We start from the raw sequence: 22,719 nt of genomic DNA on the forward strand, positions 1-22,719 counted from the left end.
ATGTGACATCTGAGTGGTTTTCTCCACAATAGGTACTGACGTGAAATGTTCATTTAGGATCTCCTGTGATTCCATACATTGATGACCCCGTTGATCTTTTGGGGTCCTATTTTCTCTCTAGTTATTCTTTTGCCTGAATATACTTGTAGAATCTGTTTGGATTCTCATTAAACTGATCTGCCCAAGCTATCTCGTGTCCACTAATGGCCCTCCTGAATTCCCTCCCTACAGTGTACCCCTACATCCTCTATACTCCTCAAGGGATTCACTTGATCCAAGCTGTCTCTACCTGACATATGCCTCCTTCTTTTTCTTGACCAGATTCACAACATCTTTGTGTAACCATAAGCATATAACTTAGCTGAAAAGTGATTTTGATACTTTTGTGGGACAGGCTGGCATTAGTTTCTTTGGATAAAGAAAGTAACTGCCCAGCAACAGGATTTGGATTGGTTGTAACTGGGAGTTAGTCTCAGCACTGAGAGGAGAGCAGACAGTTGGGATATTCCCACTATGGTCATGATATCATCCATCAAGCAGACACATTCCCTTTGAACACTCCAGCAAAGCTCAGTTATTTCAATACACAAAGTATGATGATTTATTTTTCGTATTTTACAGTGGCCACATTTCATTCAGATTGGCACAAGGTTTAAAAAAAAGACTTAAATCAAAAGACTGTTTTAATTATACAATAAAAGAATCTCAACCAGAGTGAAATAACCCCACAGAGGCCGGTATCCCATCACCAAGTCACCCTTTATTTACATATGGAGAGTCTTTGACACTGATCCAGCTCCCTCAGAGCCAGCTCTCAGATACAACAGGGTGTCTGACCCTCCTTATCTGTCAGCCAGGCCCCTCTGGTCCGATTAACAGCCCCAATCAGGAAACTCATATTCTGTGAGGTCCACCTGGCTGACATTGTTACAATCACTACATCCTTTTCCCTCTGAGTGTGAGGACATCGGCTATTTTTGTTTTGAAGCTCCTGCTGGGGTGTTTTGGATTGGAATAGATTCCTCCAACTCTGTCTCTGATTCAGGGTGTGTGTAATGCACAGTAACTCACCTCTTTTGCCCGGAGCATCTCGGAAGAAATTCATCCTCTTGTCCATCTGCCATGTGCACCTCAGATTACAAGGTCTGTTCAATGTTTGACAGAGAGGGAGAATCCACAGGTTCTGGAACAGATGTCAAGGAGCTGGGCACATTTTGCTCCCACAGCATTTTCAAGTTTGCACCTTTCATATGGTCCACATGCTTGTTCAGGACGGTCACACCAACCCAAATGTTATACATTATTATCATCCATGCCTCTTATCCATGCAGGGTCATTCCTGTGGTTCCTACACCAAACTTCATCCCATCGAGTAAACTTTCTCTCTCGCGTAGTGGAGTGTTGTGTCCGGCACTGATGTTCCTGGTGCCATTTCATCCCCCTCCCCCTGCGGTCCAGGAAGATCTGAATCAACCTACTACGAGTTTTTTTTCCCCATTAGCAATTCTGCTGGAGCTATCCCTGTCGTTGCATGAGGGGTGATCCTATAATCAAACAGGAACTGAGACAGTTTTGTATCTAGTGAAACTGTAGGCTGTTTCTTTAGACCTGCCTTCAAAGTTTGGACTGGTCTTTCTGCCAGACCATTGGATGATGGATGGGAGGAACTGTGTTTATGTCGAATATTCTTCAACTTTAGGAAATAATCAAATTCCCTGCTGGTAAACAATGGCCTGTTTTCTGTAACCAATACTTCCAGAAGTCCATGTATTGCAAAGGATGCATGCAGTATTTCCATAGCGACCCCCATGTTTGATGAATGAACTCTACGCATGTACAAACACTATGAATGGGCATCTACAATGACTAAGAACATTGAGCCCATGAAAGGACGTGCATAATCAACATGTAACCAAGTCCATGGTTTACCCAGCCATTCCGACAAATGTGGGGAGCTGGTGGTGGTAGGTTTTATCCTTGTTGGCACTCTGGGTACTGCCTCACCAATGCGGCTATGTTAATGTCCAGTCCTGGCCACCATAACTGCTCACCAACATCTGCATTTTGGAAATCCCAGGATGACCCTGATGGAGTTCAGCCAGTATCTGGTTGTGACATAGCTCAGGACAATCGCTCTTACACTGCATAATATCATACAATCCTCAACTCTGATCTGATATCTCCAGGTCCAAAAAGGTTTCAATTCTGATTGTGGTGGCCCTTTAGTTTCCCTCATCACCATCAGCTGTGACTGTCTAGATTGGGAGTCTATCCAGAAGATTTAAAACCATTACGGATTCTTTCATGATGCTGCCAGTAGTCACATGAGGTCACTAAGGGTGCCTGGATCACATTTTCCCTTCTAAGGCATATGCCCGCCTTGGAGAAACATCTAAGGACTATGACCAAGTTCTCCAAATGCTCAAAATTGATCTCCCCTGTTATTAGCACATCATCTATATAAATGGTGACCTGGGTAGACCTTGTAAGATGTTCTCTGTCATCTGCTAAAAGGTGGTACAGGCTGATGATACCCTAAATGGCAGTTTTGTATATTGGTACAAACCCTGATGGATAATAATTGTAGCATACATCTGGGAGAATCCTTATCCAACTGCAATTGCATGGCTGATGTCCAGCTTCATGAAGGACTGCATTCTGCCCTCCTTTTCTTTAACCTCCCCCCCACTACTGCCTAACTGCAACAGTGCTTATTTTTCCTCAGCACCCGTATGTGTGTAGGTGACAGTCCTGGTTTATCTGTCAGCCAGGGCTCCCTGATTGGACCAGGTGAACAAGCCCAATCGGGGAACTCATTGTATGAGGTCCACTGGCTGACCTCATCATAATCACAACACAGAGCGCTGACTCTTAGAAGACAATTTTCTGTGTCTCCATTGGGAATTTCTAAGTGTTGGGGCCCTCTTAACCATTTTTGAAGACAAATCCTATGTCTCTGTTCTGGTGAGCCATATTGTCATGGTGCTCCTTTGCAGCTCTGATTCAATGTAATATCAGATGGTTCAGGGGCCCACCTAGTCTTCAAGCAAGTAGGTTTGAGAGGTTGGTAGAGTACTTCATTGAAGAAGAGTGATGGCTGATAAATTTTCTTGAGGACCGCAGGGGATTGATTGTTAGCAGCACACAAACTATTTATTGCTTTGGAGCGGCTAGTTCTTAGCTGCTGACTCTTGTAAAGCATCTGTAACTCATGTTACTGCTGTACAAGACATTGGTGAGGCCACATTTGGAGTACTGCATGTAATTCTGGTCACCTTGCTATAGGAAGGATATTATTAAACTGGAACGGGTGTAAAGAAGATTTCTAAGGATGCTACCAAGACTGAAGGGTTTGAGTTATGAGAAGACACTAGACAGATGGTGAGGGGGAGCTCTTTTCCTTGGAGCATAACAGGCTGATGGGTGACCTTATAAAGATTTATAAAATCATGAGGGGCATAGATAAGGTCTTTAGCCAAGATCTTTTCCCCAGTGTATGGCAGTCCAAAACTAGAGGGCATTAGTTTAGGGTGAGAGGGGAAAGATATAAGAGATCTGAGGGGCAACTTTTTCACACAGAGGGTGGTATGTATATGGAACGAGCTGCCAAAGGAAGTGATAGATGCGAGTACAATTACAACATTTAAAAGGCATTGGGACAGGTACATGGGTAAGAAAGGTTTAGTGCCATATGGGCCCCACACAGGCAGATTAGACTAGTTCAGTTTAGGAAAGCTGGTCTGTTTCTGTGCTGCATGGACTCTGATCCTGATTCTAAGAGACCGCACAGATCTACTTGTATTTAAAGTCTTTTTTTAAAGAACTCATAATCCAAATTTTTTTCCAAAATAGTAATAATAAAACATGTGTGGTCCTTGCAAAGGCAGATTTATATTTCTAACTTAAATCAATGCTGAATGGGTTCAATGTAGGCTCATGTCTATGATCATTAATCTCTCAATACTTTCACATTCTGACATCCTATTCTCTTCTCTTTTCCAATTCCTGCACTACAACTCTCAGGTCTTAACTGGAAACATTCCAGTTTGGGATTTCCTGCAGCTGCTTTTTGGTTGACGTGTCAAGAAATTCACTTCAGTTTGAAGGTGACAGTGATCCCCTCATAACCCTTCAAAACATCCCTTGCATTAAAGAGAAAGCAGAGTTAACATTTCATAACACTAATGAAGGGTCATTGGACCAAAAACATTAATTCTGCTTTCTCTCCACACATGCTGCCAGACCTGCTGAGTTTTTCAGCAATTTCTGTTTTTTCTGATTTCTCAGTATCCACAATTCTTTGTTTTTTATACCCTTTCCTTATACTTTGTTGGCAGACAACGGCAAATCTAGCTCCTGCAAAGTTCTTGAGAGCTCATGTACGTCAGTTGAGACTGAGATGTGAACTTCAAGAATCCACACTTTAAAGCTGCAAATAGCTGGTTGTCTTATATTTATCAAACAAACTCTCAATGAACAACCAGCCTGTTGTATGAAGCATTGGGAAGAGAGTGGCTTATTTCTGTACTAGTTTGCTATGAGTTCCTCCTGCTCCTTAAACCGCCAAAGTCAATAAGGAAAATAGTAAAATATTGGACTTTTAAATAAGTTGCTCAATAGTTTAAATTTCTTTCAATACAGCACATCATTTACTCATGCTGCAAAATAAACAAATGTCAATTTGTTAATCCTGGTGTGTGCTTTGCTGTTTTTTGCAGTCCATTAAGTTACCCAGCATTCAACAGGTATTCTTCTTCTTCATTATCGTCACAAGCATCAGCTGAAGTTAGCAACATCACTGGGCAGTCTGAAAGTTCTGATGAAGTTTTTCAAATGCAGGTATATCACGTCTTCTCCAAATGGAAATCACTCTGATAATAAAGGTAAAGTCATTATAGTCCTCCCAGGCCATAGGGCTGCACTCTCATTCAAGAGAAGTCTAGTGGTAATTGAATCTGAGGGTCACCATACTTCAGGTGAGAGAAGAGATTAAAAGAAAAATGTCCTTCGTGGTCACCCAACTGGAGCAGGAAATGAACCCAGGCTGTTGGTTTCCTTTTGCATTGCAAGCCAGCTGTCCGACCCACTGAGCTAACTGACCCCCAGCCCTGACAAAATTCTTCTAGTCAGTGTTTCCAGTTTTGTTTCAACATCTCCATATTTGAACTGGCTAAATTTATGTAGCTGTGTTGCGTCCATTGACATAAGTAGTTTTCAGAAATGAGACATTTTCTGTACAATAGATATTGGTGATGCAAGATAGAAAGTGGCTCAAGTGTTGTTTTATTCACTCATGAGATATGGGTATTGCTGGCTGGGCTGGGCTGGGCTGGCATTTATTGCCTGTCCCTAATTACCTTTGAAAGGTGGTGGTGATCTGCCTTCTTGAACTGCTACAGTCCACAATATTTTACCCTGAAAACTCTGTCCATCTGCAAATACCTTTTTCACATAATTTGTCATTCTCTGTATCTTTATTTGTTTCAGTTTGAAAAACAAATTTAGATTGGCATTGGGGTTGTCTCCATCAGTGGAAAACTGTGCAGTTGCAGCTTCTTTTCCATTTATGAGACGTGTGGGAGGACTCCAAACTGAACTGTTCATTAAAATAGCTGTCACTGACCTTGGGGTAACTTTCCTTGGTTGCATGGGAGAACTGCTCTTACACATAAATAAACATTTTTTTTTCCCTATCATCAAATCACCTATAGTATCTTTTTCACCTGTTTACCACCACCAATAAATCACCTGGATTTTCCAATTGATTAATTTACATTCAAAACCTGTAAAGGGCTGGGAGAGGTTCTCTGCTTTGTGCACTAATGGTTGACATTTGCACCAGTAATTTCAGCAGCATGTAATGCGACAAGTGATTAATAATTGACTCTGTAACAAATCAGACTTTGTGAATTCCTGCCTGAATTCCTAGCAGGGTCTAGATTAGAGTTGTCTGGAACAGCACAGCAGGTCAGGCAGCATCCAAGGAGCAGGAAAGTCAACGTTTCGGGCAAAAGCCCTTTGTCAGTAATAAAGGAAAGGACCCTCCGGGGTGGAGAGATCTCTCTACACCGGAGGCTCCCTGCCTTCATTCCTGATGAAGGTCTTTTGCCCGAAACGTTGATTTTCCTGCTCCTCGGATGCTGCCTGAACTGCTGTGCTGTTCCAGACAACTCTAATCTAGACTCTGATTTCCAGCACCTGCAGTCGTCACTTTTGCCTGTCTGAACTCCTAGCAGGGCCTAAAATGCCAGTTTACAGAATGTAGATATATTTGTGGTCTGTACCTCTGTCAGATTTCACTAAGTGTTGGCAATTCCTAAGTTCTCCTCTCCTCTACTGAGGGAAATGCAGAGGGTCTGTTCCTACAAAGACAATTTGGATACTTTGATCAGAACTAACTGGGTCTTAGAGTAATTTGAGACCCTTCTGGGACATGTGCCTTCTGATTACTTGATGCTCATGGTTGGAAGGCTGCAGTTCTTTTTAGACCAGTTTGGGTATGAAAAAGAAATGGTTCAGAAGTGATGTTAAGCTTGTAATTTTTTTGAAGCACTAAAAGACATTGTGGGTAATGTTACTCAGCAGTGGAGCATAAATACCATACAGAATGATTAGATCAAATGGGGTTTGAGTAGCAGAAGAGCTGTGGTACGGATGACGCTGAGCATAGTTACAGATATGGAAATAAGCAATCTTAGTGGTGGTGCACTATGTTCTTCGTGGCTCGTCTCTGGGTAAAATGTGACATCAATGTTGCGGATAGTCTGAGTTAGATGATGGCCAGGGGAAAGGAATGTAATTTCCAATTAAAGAAGTAAGTTTTAGATAGGGATTGAAAAACAATATCTTCAATCTTCCCAAGTTTAACTGGAGAGTAATTCTGCCCATTCTATATCGAGTGCTGGATATGTAATCTGACAAATGGAGGGATTTTTTTTAGATTCCTTTCAGTGTGGAAACAGGCCCTTCAGCCCAACCAGTCCACACCGACCCTCCGAAAAGTAACCCACCCAGACCCATTTCCCTCTGACTAATGCACCTTAACACTATGGCCAATTTAACATGACCAATTCAGCTGACCTGCACACCTTTGTGACTGTGGGAAGAAACTGGAGCACCCAGAGGAAACCCACGCAGACACAGGGAGAACTTGCAAACTCCACACAGCAGTCGCCCGAGGCTGGAATTGAACCTGGGACCCTAGTGCTGTGCGGCAGCAGTGCTAACCACTGAGCCACCATGCGATTGTGCTGGTAATGAGCTAGAATTGGATGTTATCAGTGCATGTGTGAAAACTGATGATCTGATTATGGATGCTGTCACCAAGGGAGGACAGTGGATGAAAAATAGGAGAGGCTGAAGCCTAAGTATTTCCAGGTCAAGGCAATGTGACTTGAAGGGGCTGTTGGAGCAAGTTATCTGCTCAATGGTAGAGATGGCAGATTTGGAAAATGCTGTTGAAAATCCTTTAATGCATTACATTGTACATAAAGTAGCTGGTATAGGGTGCAGCTATGCTGTGTGGATGATGGAGGGAACGTATGTTTTAAGGCAGCAAATAACCAATCAAGCCAGCTACTTCATCTGGATTCTTGACTATTGTTGAGCTTCACTTATTCAGGCAACTATATCTCTACATTGAAATAACTCTTATCCCATCACCAATTCACCCTTTATTTACATGTGTAAATTCCTTGACACTGATCCAGCTCCCTCAAAGCCAGTTCTCGGAGTGAACTAGATGTCTGCTGTTTTTTATCTGTCCCCCAGGGCTCCCTAATTGAACCAGGTTAATAGCCCCAATCAGGGAACTCCTATTCTGAGGTCCACCTGGTTGACCTTGTTACAATCACTTAGTTTGTCTACCATGAAGACATATGTTATTTTAAAATCATAGCTACTGCATTAATTTACACTGACTTTGTTCAAACAGTTCCTGAGCTTCTTATTTATCTAGCATTGGCAATGTCAGACTAACTCTGATATCATTCACCAGAGTATTTATATTTTTGTGTAAATTAACAATAGCTAACATGCATCTTTAGGAGCTAGACCGCAATTATTTACTTTTCTCCTTTTTGCTGATTTGTTGAGACTTGATAGGCTGCTTTACATGATAGAATGTTTTCTTGGTAGTCGTCTAGGTTTTATTAAAATAATTATGTGCAGCTGTATCAAAAATCCAGTAACTTCACCTACACTAAAATCCTTTTAGATGACACATAATTGATTTGTTGCTATGTTAGCTAAACTTTCTTGACCTTGACAAGGTAACTTGCTTTGATTACAGTGAATTACCAATAATATCAGCAAAACCATTCACAGTGTTTTTTCACAGTTTGTCGTTTTTGAGAGGAAATGTGAGAAATGCACAACCCATCTATTTCTGATTGCTTTTGAAAATCTTCAACATCATGGGTCCAACAATATACTAATAATATTACTAATAATATAATATTAATATTAAATATATAATATACATTAATGTACTTCACTTGGCACCACTGAACACCTGTTGTGTGCTATTTCTAAGTGTCCAGCAGTAATGATGGAAAATGCTAAATCTAATGTAAGCATTTATTTAGTTAAATACACCTGCCCCTGTACGGCTGGCTATTTTATTATTCATTCACGGGATGAGGGCATCGCTGGCTAGGCCAGAGCTTATTGCCCATTATTAATTGCCCACAGGACAGTTAAGAGTCAACCACCTTGCAGTGGGTCTGAAGTCACACGTGGGCTAGACCATGTAAGGATGGCAGTTTCCTTCCCAAAAGACATTCGTGAACCAGTTGGGGTTTTCTGACAATCAGTAATGGATTGTTCGTCATCATTAGACTCTTAATTCCAGATATTTCTTAATTTAAATTCAAATTCCATCATCTGCCATGATGGGATTCAAAATCAGTCCCCAGTACATTATCTGGGTCTCCGGATTAAGAACCCAGCAATAATACCATTAGACCATCGCAATCCCCCCCAAATTCTCTAGGATGTGATGCTATAACAGACTTTATAATAAAATTAGGTCAGGATTCGCTTAAGAATTTGGGAGTATTTACTGGTCTTTAAAAGTCAAGTTGCTTTGTTAATAATCAAATTGTGTATTATTTGTAGGCAAGTCCATCTACCTCAAGCTTAAGCTCCACTCATTCAGCATCTCCAAATGTTACTAGTTCAGCTCCATCCAGTGCCAGAGGTAAGTCTGTTCAATCCAATTAAAATGGTAACATTTAAACTATTTATTAAAAGATGTAAAATATTTTCAGCTTTGAATTATTTCAGAGTTAATAGAACTATTATGGCCAAACAACTTAAAAGAAAGACCATTTGTTTCCTTACTGTATATTTTAGGTTCCCCGCTGCTATCTGATAAACACAAACATTCAAGAGAAAATACATGTTTGTCTCCCAGAGAACGACCTTGTAGTGCCATTTATCCAATATCTATGGAACCTGCACAGGTAAGCAGATGATAAAGAAAGCATATAGTGTCATTCTTTCTCTCAAATAAAAATATAAAAAGCCACATACAAAACTCTAGCTGCCATGTCATTGATGTTTTCAGTTACTAAATGTGGACTTTATCAAAGCATTTAAAATAGAATGAACCATTTCTTCTGAGAAAAAGCAGTTTAAGCTTTGTGATTAGCTTGGTGGAAAATAAAAGTTGGATGCATGTCTTATTCAAAACACAATCAAAGGGAAGTTGGCACATAGGTGATTAAATGGTCTTTGGAAACAAAGGCCTGTATCTTCTGATGTGGGAATGGAAAATGGCTCCACCTTAAGTTGCTGATATGCCTCTCGACTCTGAGAAAGTTCTGATGTGTGCACATGCACATTACATGTACATAAAGTTTAAACTTCCCATTGCCAGCTTTTCCCTGCTCAGCTTACTGCACACTTGTGTATTGGAATGTGATTGCCAGAACCCATCCAGACTGTCTGCCCTTTACTTTCTCAATTTTTTTCGACAGATTCACTTTGACCTTTTTCTTGCAGCTGCTGATGATTGCAGCTCGAAGTAAATCAGCTGGAGTGTCAAAGCATTCCAGTACAACAGCAACGTTGACACATACCACACCACTACTTCCCCCTCCCACAGCTCAGTACACTTAGCTTCCACTACAAACACAGCTCAACATAACGTCCCCTGATTCTGCTCACAATCCACACATCCCTGACAGTTTACAAGCTGTGTCATTGTGAGTAAGCCCCACACCCCTCTCCTCTGATTGCCCAACTCCCTCCCAAGCATTGCCATCTGCCCTCTTCCTAACAATGTTCTCCCAGTCTCTAAACAGTGATTAATTGCTGCACTTCATCGGCACACCGCTCCAGAATTCCCTGGCACCTATCCAACTGATGTCAGAAGAGTCAGCTTTATCGAGGCGGTGAGGGGGTGGGGGGAATGGTTTGCCGCATTGTTCTGGATGGAAAGGATGGGGGTGAGCCAGGAGGCGTTGAGCATTGTTTAAAGGAGAGCATTGTTGCGATACAGTGAGGGAGGAAGAATGCATTTTCTAAGGTGGGTAACTACAGTGAGCATTTTGGGGTGTCTGGGAGGTGTAAGCATTTTTGGAGTGAACGTTGTGGAGGGGGGGAGTGAGCAAGTGACTGTGAGGCTTGGCAAGGGGGTCAGGGAGGAGCTATCATTATAAATGGAGGTTGTGTAATGCTGTCAGTGACAGGGACATTATAAACTCTGCACAAAAAAATGAGTCAGTGACTTTAGTTACACTGTGTCACTAATCCTCCTGACTCTGCTTGTTGATGGATTCAAACTGGAACCCAGACTGGAAAGATGAAAGGTTCCAGTGCTGCTGACCTTAGGATCTGCTTCAACGACTTCTACACTCCTGACAACATGAAAAGGTGGAATTCAATCAGTTAACTGAAACTATTTTGATGAAGCACTTTATCTGTGTCCTGAACACAGAATAAAAGAATAGAGGCTTACATACAGGATGAAAGTGAAGATTATTATCTCTCAATCCTGAACAGATCAAAATCAACACTAATTAACAAGATCATCAAACAAAATTAAGAGAAAACTGCTGCTTTAGATTTTTTTTCATTTCCACACACAAGTCACAAGGTAATATATAGTGAGGATAGTAATCTGTCTTTCAACTTGATTTTGCATTTTCCTCACTTATTTATAACCTTGGGGAGATTAAAATGCTGATTGTGTATTATTCCCCATATCCTGATGTGAAACAGTGTCCTTTGGTGATGTATGAGGCTACCATTTATGTTTTATAATTGATAATGCTGCACAAAATATGAAATTAAATTGCTTTGTGGAAAGATTTTTAGCAATGATCTTCATTTTGAAAGCTTGTCACCAAAATATATCTTTTATGACAGATTCTGGATTCATTAAAAAAAAATCCCATGTTGATTTTGAACAAAGTTGAATTGTTGCGGTCTTTTACAATGCCATAATTTTACCAGATATTTTATTATAAGAATGTCTTATTTCTGATTGGTGCTTTAGCTAGTGGTTGAGAGGCATTGTACCAATTTATTATATTTTATGAACTGTGCTTCTCATGCATTGTTTCAACCTTCTGTTCATCAGCAGACACTTACCCAGCAGATTGGTGATCCCTGCATGCCCAGAAGTGATCCCAATTTATCTGCACCTGAAAAAGGTGGGTTTATGCTGTAATTTCCTTTCTAAATATATCTTTTTTTTCTCAGTAAGTAACATCGTTGTTAATTAGTATTGGACAATAGATATCTGTTGCTCAGTCTAGAAATTGAACACAAGATCAGAATGTTCAGATGAGGAGAACCCGCAGGCCACCATTATCCTTTCATCCTGAAATACCCCATAGTCTTTCTATTTCAGCATTGAAATGTATCTTAAATGAATCTAGGATTTTTACCTGCACTACTCGAGAAAATATTTATTGCATTGATTATCTGTTTTTCAAAGAATAGTTTCCTGATACTGTCTTAAATGTACTTACTTTGTAGCTGTGAATGCTTGCAGTACTCTCTTTGTTCAATTTAAAGCAACATTCTGAAATTGCTTCTTTCCACTCTCCTATCTGTAACTTTATTTCTCAGGTGCCTCTTGTGGAGATCAAAGTGTTTGAGAGTGATTTGATAGCTTATCTCTGTATTCTCTCCATTGTCTCTCATTTCCCACGATTGGAACTGTTCACAGAACTTGAGTTGGTTTGACCAGAACATAAAGTTCTTACAATTTTGATGGATTCAAGTTAAACATTTTTGCTATGTAGTTCAATATTCTGTTATCTTTTAAAATTTTTATTTGCCATGGTAGAACAAGTGGTGTGCAATTTTTGAGTATCTCAGCTTCATAATTGACCATTACAGCACCAATCATAAAGTACAAATGTTATCCATTTCACCTTCCTTTGTGCAGAATTTTATAAATGTCTGTTAGGTTTCACACATCACTGCTCTGTCCACACACATAGTTTGTTACAACACAGAAGTGAACTGCTAATTAAACCAAACACCCAGAAAAGCTCAGTTCACCTCGCCTCATAACCTATTTAAAATATGAGTGATAAAGAACTCTCAAATTCCACTATTTAAAGAAAATAATATCAATTTATTCTTTAACTCTAAAAGTGAACATTAAACAACACCTGTTCACAACTCTAAACCCTCTTTCTCTTAACTGCTTATTATCTGTCTCCAACTCTAACAATATACTGTTCCAACAAAGTTATTAAAATTACATCAATTTAATTTCAAAACCATACAGTGACTATCATCATTGCTGTCTTTCTTCCTTCAACTGAAGATCTCCCTGGGTTGTCATCTTTCGTTTTACTGTGATGATGTTTCATATGAAAAAGGTACCTTTGATAGAGAGTCTTTCAATCTTTTGGGTCTCTTTATCTCTCTCGATGGCAGTTACTTTGTCTGATTTTCAAACTGCCTGCTTTTTTGTACCCCCCAACATTGGATCCTGTCATTGGTTTGTTATTGACAAAAACAATAAATTCTAACTCATTGGGTTTTAGTATCCTGGGGCATAATTTAAACTGGTTAAATTCAAATTGTTGTCAAAACAGCAACCAACTCAGATATCTATACCACAGCCAAATGTTACATCTTTTCAATTTTCCAGTACAATCTGGGACTGCTAGTTAGGCATATGACAGGTGTTTATAAGCTCTTAATGCAAAACAGCATTCACTCTCTCTTTAAGATACAGTACATGTCTTCAACTTCATAACACAACTAATTAATGCTGAATTTTAACTTTTGGAATGAGCAGTACATGGGCTGAAGGAACTTTTTTTAACACTTAAATTCCTTCAAGCTTTTCTTTTTGGCTTTTTCCTTTTCTGTTCTTACTAGCTCCTTCATTGAGTGATACAGTCAAGTTATAACAATGTCTTCTGTATTTGTGAGGGTGTATGGGGAATTTGGACACTCACAGATGTATAATCAGAATAATTCAATAAATATTCTCAATATTTATCTATGCAGCATTAAACTTAAAGCCATACTGCACAAGGAAAGCATTAATTTTCAGATAGATTTGCTTTTGAGGTGGCATAAGATAGGCACAGAAACAGAAAGCCAACCAGCTTTCTTAAACTTAACTAGTGCCATTGCCTGCATTTGGCCTATTTCCCTCTAAACCTTTCGAATTCATGTAGCTGTCCAAATGTCTTTTAAATATTGTAATCATACCTGCCTCCACCACTTCCTCTGACAGCTTGTTCCATATACACATCACCCTTTGTGAAAGAAAGTTGCCCCTCAAATCCCTTTTAAAGTTTTCTCCTTTCTCTTTAAATCAATGCCCTTTACTTTTGGACTCACTTATCCTATGAAGGAAAAAAACCTTGGCTATTAATCTTGTCTGTGCTCTCTCATGCTCGTATACTCAATGCTCTGACCAATGAAGCATGGCAAACGCCTTCTTCATCACCCTGTCTACCTGCGATGCCATTTTCAAGGAACTATGTCCGTGTATGCCCAGGTGTCTCTGTTCGACAACACTCCCTCGGGCCCTACCATTAACTGTCTTGGTTTTTCTTACCAAACTAAAACACCTCACATTTATCTGCATTAAACTCCATCTGTCATTCCTCAACCCAAGATCCACTGTTAGCAGCAAAGATTTCTTTACAAAATAACTGACCCATTTCTACACATGCAATGCCATCACCCTAAACATGCCTGTATTTGGGTGTAATGACTAAATAAGATATATAAGATCACTTCATACCCAGGTTTGCTTATAGCATCAGAGAGTTTATTGTGAGAAGAAAGCTTTGTGCATTTCAGGGACTTGTCCAGTTTTAATACTTTTGCTTTTAGCCCACTTTTGGTTGTTACAAACCAATCGTATGATTATACATATTTCCAACCAGATGAATCATGTGATTGTGAGATCTGTCCATGATAGCTATAGGTTGTCCAAGGATGTTTACCAGATTCCCTTATCCAGGCCTTCCCAACCTGTCTTACTCAACCACATTCCAAATGTTAGCTGCTGTACCAGTTACTCAGCGCTATCTTGTTAAAATCAACTCCTGCTCCTCGGATGCTGCCTGACCTGCTGTGCTTTTCCTGCGCCACTCTAATCTCGACCCCCGCTATCTTGTTAAAAGTCTAACTGCCTGAGACTGAATGTCTACAGAAATATAGTTCTTATCCAGCAGGACTCCATTGTATGCATTTCACAAGATCCTCTGTTTTGTTTTTATCCAAGTTCATGAGATTTACTTTCTTTTGCACAGTCAAAAATCACATGCCACCGGGTTATGGTCCAACAGGTTTATTTGAAACCGGAAGCTTCTAGAGCCACCTCTCCTTCCTCAGGCAGCTAGTGAGAGAGAATAAAAGGACACAGAATTAAATTCTCTGTGTGATTTTTGACGTTGTCCACCCCAGACCAACACCGGCTCCTTCACATCACTTCTTTTACACAAGTGATCATTACTCCAACTTATAGTTTAAGTTCAACCATTAGGCTATGGAAGTCTGCAATTTTAGTTGAAACTCTTCCTCAGCCATTTTATGTCAACTGAGAACCACTTTTGGACACTTTATGTTAACTTTAGCCATGGCCAGCCCTAAAATCTGCAGACTGTTGAGGTCACAACTAATCTGCTTCTAGTCCACATGTACAATGCTAGAAGATTTTAACCAGGCAGTTAAAAGCTTTATTTTCATCATCTCTGATCTCAGTATTGGATTTGAATTGAATAATTGACAGTTTTTGTTACAAGGGAATACATCGCATTTTTATACTTCTAGCCCCTGAGCTTGTGCAGTGTAAAGCTAGAGATTCCATATTAATTTTCAAGGAATTCATCTCATCAGCAATTTCAAGTTCGTTGGCCCTAAGTAACTGCATATTAATTTGTTGACAGTTTAAAGTAGTTTTCTCTCCTTTTTGGACACTGTTCTTTCCAGTGCAGCCTCCATTTTTCTCCTATCACTTGCAGTCCCTATTTGCCACTTCATAGCCACCACTTCATCCCCATTGTGGTTTCCTTCTCTCCCCATCCCTGCATCAACCTCTTCCTCTTCTCCCTCTTGCAGTCAACTCTTCCTGCCAGTTGCAATCTCCCTCTCCCTCACTGTTATTACCTTCCTCTTCCAACCTGCAGCCTCCCCCTCCTTGCCTTTGCCACCACCTACTTCCCAACCTGCTCCAGGCCTTGTAGCCAGCTCTTCCCCTAGGCCCCAGCTGACCTGAAACTGCCTGAACCCCAGTAAAAGTCTCAGGCAGCTTTAGACATGGAGAATTGTGCACCACCACCATTTACCTTCCCTACAGCTCACTGCTTAAGGAATCGGAGACGGTTTCTTTCCTATGCTTGCTAACAATAGTTTATGATCCCATCTCATGGTGCGACTGAACAAGTCAGATTTTAGAATGAAATCTGGCTTGTTAGTTTATTTTTGTTTAATTGGTTAATGTGATAGTTAGTTAGTCACTGAGGCAATCCCATGAGGCTGCATATTTCCTTTAACAACAGGATGGAAGTGTATTACACAAAAGAAATAAAAACAACGATCCAAATATCACAGGCAGTTAAATTGATCTCAAAACACACAGTAAAACATATTTTCAATTTGTTAACTCTAAGGTTTTATTTAAATAACTAATTCTAGGTTCTTTTCCATTGATTGTGGGCACAGTTAAATGAGTCCTTACCAAATCTGTTGACATGAACTTCTCACAAATCTGAGAGTCTAAATGTTCTCTTTTCTAATAATCTGCAGATTTCTAACCATTTTTTCCTGTCTTACAAGCTTCACAATCTTAAACCCTTCTGTTGAGGTGATTTGTTGCTGACCTGCTCTGAATCCTTTCTCCAGGAGACAAACTAAACTTGTTTGTAAACTCAAAGCCAGTATCCTCTGAACTGAGCAAAAATAAAATCCCAAATTCTTCTGAACCGGAAACAAAACCTTGCAGTCTAATTCATTTGCTCTGCCTGTTAGGGGAGGCAATGGTCTAGTGGTATTTTCACCAGACCATTAATTCAGAAACCCAGGTAATATTCTGGGGACCTGGGTTTGAACCCCACCTAGGCAAATGGTATAATTTGAACTCAGTAAAATCTGGAAGTAAGAGTCCAATGATGATCGTGAATCCGTTGTCAGTTGTTGGAAAAATCCATTTGTTCACGAATGTCCTTTAGGGAAGGAATCTGCCATTATAACCCGATATGGCCTACGTGTGACTCTAGACCCACAGTAATGTGGTTGACTTTTAACTGCCCTCTGGGCAATAAATGCTGGCTTGGCCAGCCACACACACATCCCATGAATGAATTACAAAAAAAAACTGTTGTGCCCAGATTTCCATTAATACTAGAGGGGATTTTACAGTCACCTGGTCTCCGACACATACTCAATTAGGTAACTTCCAGAATTACTCTCTGACCTTGTTTTGGGATTTTAAAAAATCTTCAAAAGTTACCAACACCCATATGATATGTATAAATTGTACACCCTTGGTCACAACATACACGTTATGAACAAATCAACAGTAAACTGATAGGGGGAGAGCCATCAATGATTGGAGGTACAGCTCATCACAGATTCTGTCTCTCATTTGTATTGATGATAAAGCTTCCCTGATTGAATATTCCCAAGCATTTTGGGACAAAAGTGGGACAATGCACTAATACAACATTTCCGCCCCCCCCCACCCAAAACCAGTATCTTTAGAGTGCTCCAGTTCATTAATATTTCTATTTATTACATCCAGTATTCAGATAAATATTCGTGGAAAATTATTATGCGTCATACACCAATGTAGTATAATTCGTAGTGCATGACAACCTTTCAGCTATATGCATTTTGAAATATATGCCTATTTACAGCAATAATTTATTGCCTTTAACCTGGAAAAAAATCCCAAGTCACTTCATAGAGACCTAGTCTGACAAAACTGAACTCTGAGCCAAAGGTCTTTTTTAGCAGGATGGACCAAAAATGTAGCCAAAGAGATGGATCTTGGAAGATGTAGAAGCAGAGAAGTAAGATGTTCGAGGTATTGGGACCTGGCGAGCTATAGGGAGGGCCAACAAGTTAAAGCGAATGGAATACAGGATTCTTAACTGGTCAAATTTAGAGAACATTAGCATTGAAGGAGAAATGAAAGTATAAAGAAACTTACAGGGGTATGGAGCACAAGGTTTAAAGGATTTGAATAGAAGGATGAAAATTTTAAATTGGAGATTTTGTGGAACTTGAAAGCTAATATATGTTAATGAACACAAGCCAATCCACTGAAAGATATAACCGCAAACGTAAAAGAATGGAATAAATTAATTGGGGACTCGTTACAGGACTTTAAACAGTGCATGTATTATTCTTTCACAGTAATGAATCCAACTCCTAGTAGTTGGAGTCTAGACAGTGGTAAGGAAGCTCGAAACTGTGTACCAGACAGTGCAAGGCTGGTGTCACCTCCTGTCCCACCCAGGCCACCACATACAGGTAAAATAATGTAGTCAATCTCCAAATCAGTTAATGGCCAAACCTTGGCATTTTGACAAAACCACTTGAAGAAATTTATATGAAGACTACTGGCACAGCGAATCAGAATGGCCGTTATTCTATAATACAAACAGAAAATGCTGAAGAAACCCAGCTGCTCTGCCAACATTTGTGGAGGAAGGATCTGATTTAATGTTTTGAGTCCAATATAACACTATTTCAGAACTGACGAGCGTGGAAAGGTGATTGGTTTTATGGTATCAAAATAAAGGAAGGAGGAGCAAGTGAAACAAATGGTCTGGCACAAAGCAATGGCAACAGGAATGCTAATGGCAATAGAGAAGTGATCTAGATTGAGAGCAGATGTTAGTGACAGATGTTCATAGCAGAAAATAGGTCAGCCCTGCTGAGAGCAAAACCAGGCAAACAAGGTGCTTTGGCAGATAAAATGGAAGGAAAGTGTTGACCATGTGATCAATATTGAGGAAAGTGTTCACGATCTAAGGTCATCAAGATTGAGTCCTGAAGGTGGTTAAGTCCCAAGTCAAGAAATGAGCTTCCTGTCCTTCAGATTACCTCAAGCTTTGCTGGAACACTGCAACAGGCCTAGGACTGTCAATCTTTAAATGAAAGTAGAATGGTGAAACAGCAAGAGACCAAAGGAATAATTATGGTCATTATGGGAAAGAGGTATTTTACAAAGTAATCACCCAGAATGCTTTTGGGTCTGGCCAAAAATTGAGAGCAGCAAACACCATTGCGGGTTCTTGTGGTGCAGTGGTAGCATCCCTACCTCTGAGCAAGGAAGCCTGAGTTCAGGTTCCACCTGCTCCAAAGGTGTGTAATAACATCTCTGGATAGGTTGATTAGAAAAATATTTAGACTTAGTTGAAAGACATACAGGTAATTTGCTGCTTCATCTGGAAATGTTTGTAGCCTTGGACAGTTAAGCAGAAAGTACATAAAGGAGCAAGTGTATTGGAAGATCCCATAGTGGAGGTGGGTGGAGGGTGGTAATGGTGGTGGTGACAAAGGGGTGTTCAAAGTGAAGAAGGTTTAGACCATGATGTTACAGAGACTCCCTTGACTTGGCAAGTTTTTCCAGCATTTCTTGTTTGTATTTCACCTACAGTACTTTTCTTTTAATTTGATGGTTCTTTTAATTAACTTAAAAGCATCTTTTATTCTCATTTGCATTACTTTTTATTTATATTTGATGAGATTTCAAGACATTTGTCAAGTTTTTTTTGGTGTATTTGTGATGTGCCTTCAAATGACAATGGAGTGGAGAATGGTGAGAGTACTATCATCATGAATGTGTAATTAAAGGAATAATTTAAAACCTACCATGTCAGACTTAGTTTACATATTTCAAACCAATTTTGTTATTTTATTTAATGAATTAGAGTGTTTAAAACTTCACCTTTTATTCAACCCAAAATGCATACCCTCCACCAAAACGCTGCCTGATGTCGTTGAGTCATAGAGATGTACAGCACGGAAATGGACCCATCGGTCCAACTCATCCATGACGATCAGATATCCTAACCCAATCTCGTTCCATTTGTCAGCACTTGGCCCATATCCTTTTAAACCCTTCCTATTCTTATACCCATCCAGATGCCTTTTAAAATTTTGTAATTGTAATTGTACCAGCCTCCACCACTTCCTCTGGCAGCTCGTTCCATACACGCACCACCCTCTGTGTGGAAAAGTTGCCCCATAGGTTCCTTTTATATCTTTCCCCTCTCACCCTAAACCTATGCCCTCTAGTTCTGGACTCCCCTACCCCAGGGAAAAGACCTTCTCTAATATTCCTATCCATGTTTCCATGATTTTGTAAATCTATAAGGTCATCCCTCAGCCTCTGACACTCCAGGGAAAACAGCCCCAGCCTATTCAGCCTGTAGCTCAAATCTTCCAACTCTGGTAACATCCTGGTACATCCTTTCTGAACCCTTCCAAGTTTCACAAGATACTTTCAATAGGAGGGAGACCAGAATTGCATGCAGTATTCCAAAAGTGGCCTAACCAATGTCCTGTACAAGCGCAACATGACCTCCCAACTCCTATACTCAATGCCCTGACCAATAAAGGAAAGCATACCAAATGCCACCTTCACTATCATATCTACCTGCGACTCCACTTTCAAGGAACTATGAACCTGCACTCCAAGGTCTCTCTGTTCAGTAACACTGTCCAGGACTTTTCCTATAAGTGTATAAGCCCTGCTTTGATTTGTCTTTCCAAAATGCAACACCTCATGATTATCTGAATTAAACTCCATCTGCCACTCCTCACCCCTTGGCCCATCAGATCAAGATCCCATTGTACTCTGAGGTAACGTTCGATGTCCACTCTACCTCCAATTTTGGTGTCATCTGCAAACTTTCTAACTATACCTTTTATGTTCACTCCAATTCATTTATAAAAATGACAAAAGCAGTAGACCCAGCATCGATCCTTTGGCACACCAATGGTCACAGGCCTTCTACCTTCATAACTACATTAGTTCATTTGGTACTGACTTGGTCTGCTGTACATTTCCCCGTATTCCAAACTTTTCATGATGAATTTGCCATCTCCAAGAATAAAGTGCAGTTGGGTCAAAACTCTGCAATCTATTTTGTTTCTTACACCAATTCCACTTGTATATCATGCCTTTTACTCCTCTCCTCTTCCCCCTCCCTGAACTCACAACTCCTCAAATAATTTAGAATTCTCATCCTCATATAAAATCCCTCCATGAGCCACTCTTAGAAACATTCTATTCCTCTGCATCTGATGTCTTGTGTAATCCCCACCCTTACACCCTCTCACTCCATCATTGATGGGCTTCCCATCAGAAATGTTCTATGTAAAACCCCTGTTACCTGTTGTTTCATGAAATCTTCGGTCATCCTGTTAACACCCTCTTTCACTGAGCATCCATTTTTTTCTCATGCCTCTGTGAAGTACTAAGGACTGCTTTGCTATGCTAAAGGCACAACTTAAAAACAAATAAAAGTATCTTTGTGGATACTCAGCCTCTCAGAACTCTAGTGGCAACATTATAGCAAGAATAAATTATATCGTATTTGCTATATTTTTCTCAGTGAGATTTTTTGGGGATCCAACTCCTTCCTGAGTGGTATTAAAATGTTTGCCATTCACCCAGCAAATACTACCTTGGTAGTCCATGAAGTCATGCACATATAAGGTGTCAGTTTGAGATGGGGCTTAAAAAATTAACTCATAACATCAATACCTTTTGAAATTAATATTTGTAATGCCTAAAGTAAAAGTCCAAACTTGCTTTAAGCAATAATTAAAATCCTTATTGTACATTATATTCTGGACAACAGATTGTTTACATCTTAGTGGTAATGATACTTTGGGCTGGGAAACTTAATTGTTTGGTAGGACTGTTGCAGGAGTGTAGGTTAGTGTTGGTCAGCAGAAATAGCAGACTATTTACAGGTCTGGCAACAGTTATATCAGCTTAGCTCAATGTTCATTTTTAATGGAAAATACCTTTTACCACAAGTCTGTAAGCAAGGACTAACCATGCTTCTGTAGTTGCCACATATTTTCTGCTTCCCTCTTAATGTGGCGTTTGTCAATGTTAATAGGTGAAGTTCTCTAATTCAATTTTCTTATAGTAAATAGTGATCTACAATAATAATTTCACCTCTGTGAACTATCAGCACTTATTTTTTTTTTAAATTTAATACTACAGGTTCACCTGCAAAGACATACAGGTCCTTTTCTCCACAGGCATTTGAAACACCTCCTGCCCATCCCAGATCTCCTCATAAGGTATGTCTTTTAATCGCAAAGGCAGTATGATACAATGTAGCTGTGTTTACATAGTTTAACTTTGAGCCTGCATGAGTTTGTAGCATGAAGTGTTGGGAACATAAATAAGCTTTATGTAAACAACAGTTTTTGGACTATCGCAGGACATCGGTAGAAATGGAAGTTATTGTTTCAGTATCAGAGTTATTCACCAATAAGGCAATGATACTAAGAACAATCTTTACCCAATTTTCATATTGGACAATTCAAACAGAATAGGGATTTTTTTTTAACAAACCTATTCAGAAATGTTATGACATACACCTGGAACAGATGGGACTTGAACGTAGGACTTTTGGTTTGGGGTAGGGACACTAACCTTCAAACAGGAAAGAACAATAACTAACAAATACAGACATAAATCAAATCTATTTTACCTTGGCATTTTGGGCTGAATTGTCAGGATACAGCAGCTGTATCTGGTCTGTGGAATATTGTTTGGAGATCCTTAATCAAATAGTTGATGTGTAAATTAATGATAAATGATGTTTCAACAAATATAAATACAATACATGTATACACAGCATGTCAATATGTCAAGTGTTCAATGCACGGAAGAATTTCTGTTTTAAATCAAGAAAAATATGTCTGCATATGAATATAGATAGCTTATACGTCTGGGTATTCATTTGTTAAATATATGTAATTAAAGGTCTGATTCCTTCATTTGCATTGAAGTTTGCAGAACTGAATCAATTTTGTTATCAGTGTAGTTGGGAAATCACATTTACTTAATCCTGCATATTACTGTAACATTGGAGATAGTTGAACTCTATGCATATGTGCTGTGTTGAATTACAGGCATTGCTCTCTCGATAAATTGTCTCAAATATATTCATTGACCTTTCTGGCAGGCTTCATACAATCTGCTTTGTTTAGGGGCGGCACGGTAGCACAGTGGTTAGCACTGCT

At 39.7% G+C, this 22,719-nt stretch overlaps 1 protein-coding gene across 7 annotated transcripts in view; it reads left to right on the top strand.

Moving 5' to 3' along the window:
* Positions 1 to 22,719, top strand: part of LOC140458056 (dedicator of cytokinesis protein 4-like) — a 488,962-nt gene that overhangs the window by 454,653 nt on the left and 11,590 nt on the right. For 3 of the 7 annotated variants that reach the window (XM_072552082.1, XM_072552085.1, XM_072552084.1), the window contains 6 exons: positions 4,719 to 4,839; positions 9,118 to 9,199; positions 9,355 to 9,464; positions 11,588 to 11,660; positions 17,854 to 17,970; positions 21,689 to 21,768. In XM_072552082.1, coding sequence (XP_072408183.1) covers positions 4,719 to 4,839; positions 9,118 to 9,199; positions 9,355 to 9,464; positions 11,588 to 11,660; positions 17,854 to 17,970; positions 21,689 to 21,768 — 583 coding nt within the window. The remainder of the gene's footprint in view (positions 1 to 4,718; positions 4,840 to 9,117; positions 9,200 to 9,354; positions 9,465 to 11,587; positions 11,661 to 17,853; positions 17,971 to 21,688; positions 21,769 to 22,719) is intronic. The other 4 variants (XM_072552083.1, XM_072552086.1, XM_072552088.1 and 1 more) reach the window with 3 other exon arrangements.

Source organism: Chiloscyllium punctatum, chromosome 32, assembly GCF_047496795.1.
Source record: "Chiloscyllium punctatum isolate Juve2018m chromosome 32, sChiPun1.3, whole genome shotgun sequence".
Taxonomy (NCBI): Eukaryota; Metazoa; Chordata; class Chondrichthyes; order Orectolobiformes; family Hemiscylliidae; genus Chiloscyllium; species Chiloscyllium punctatum.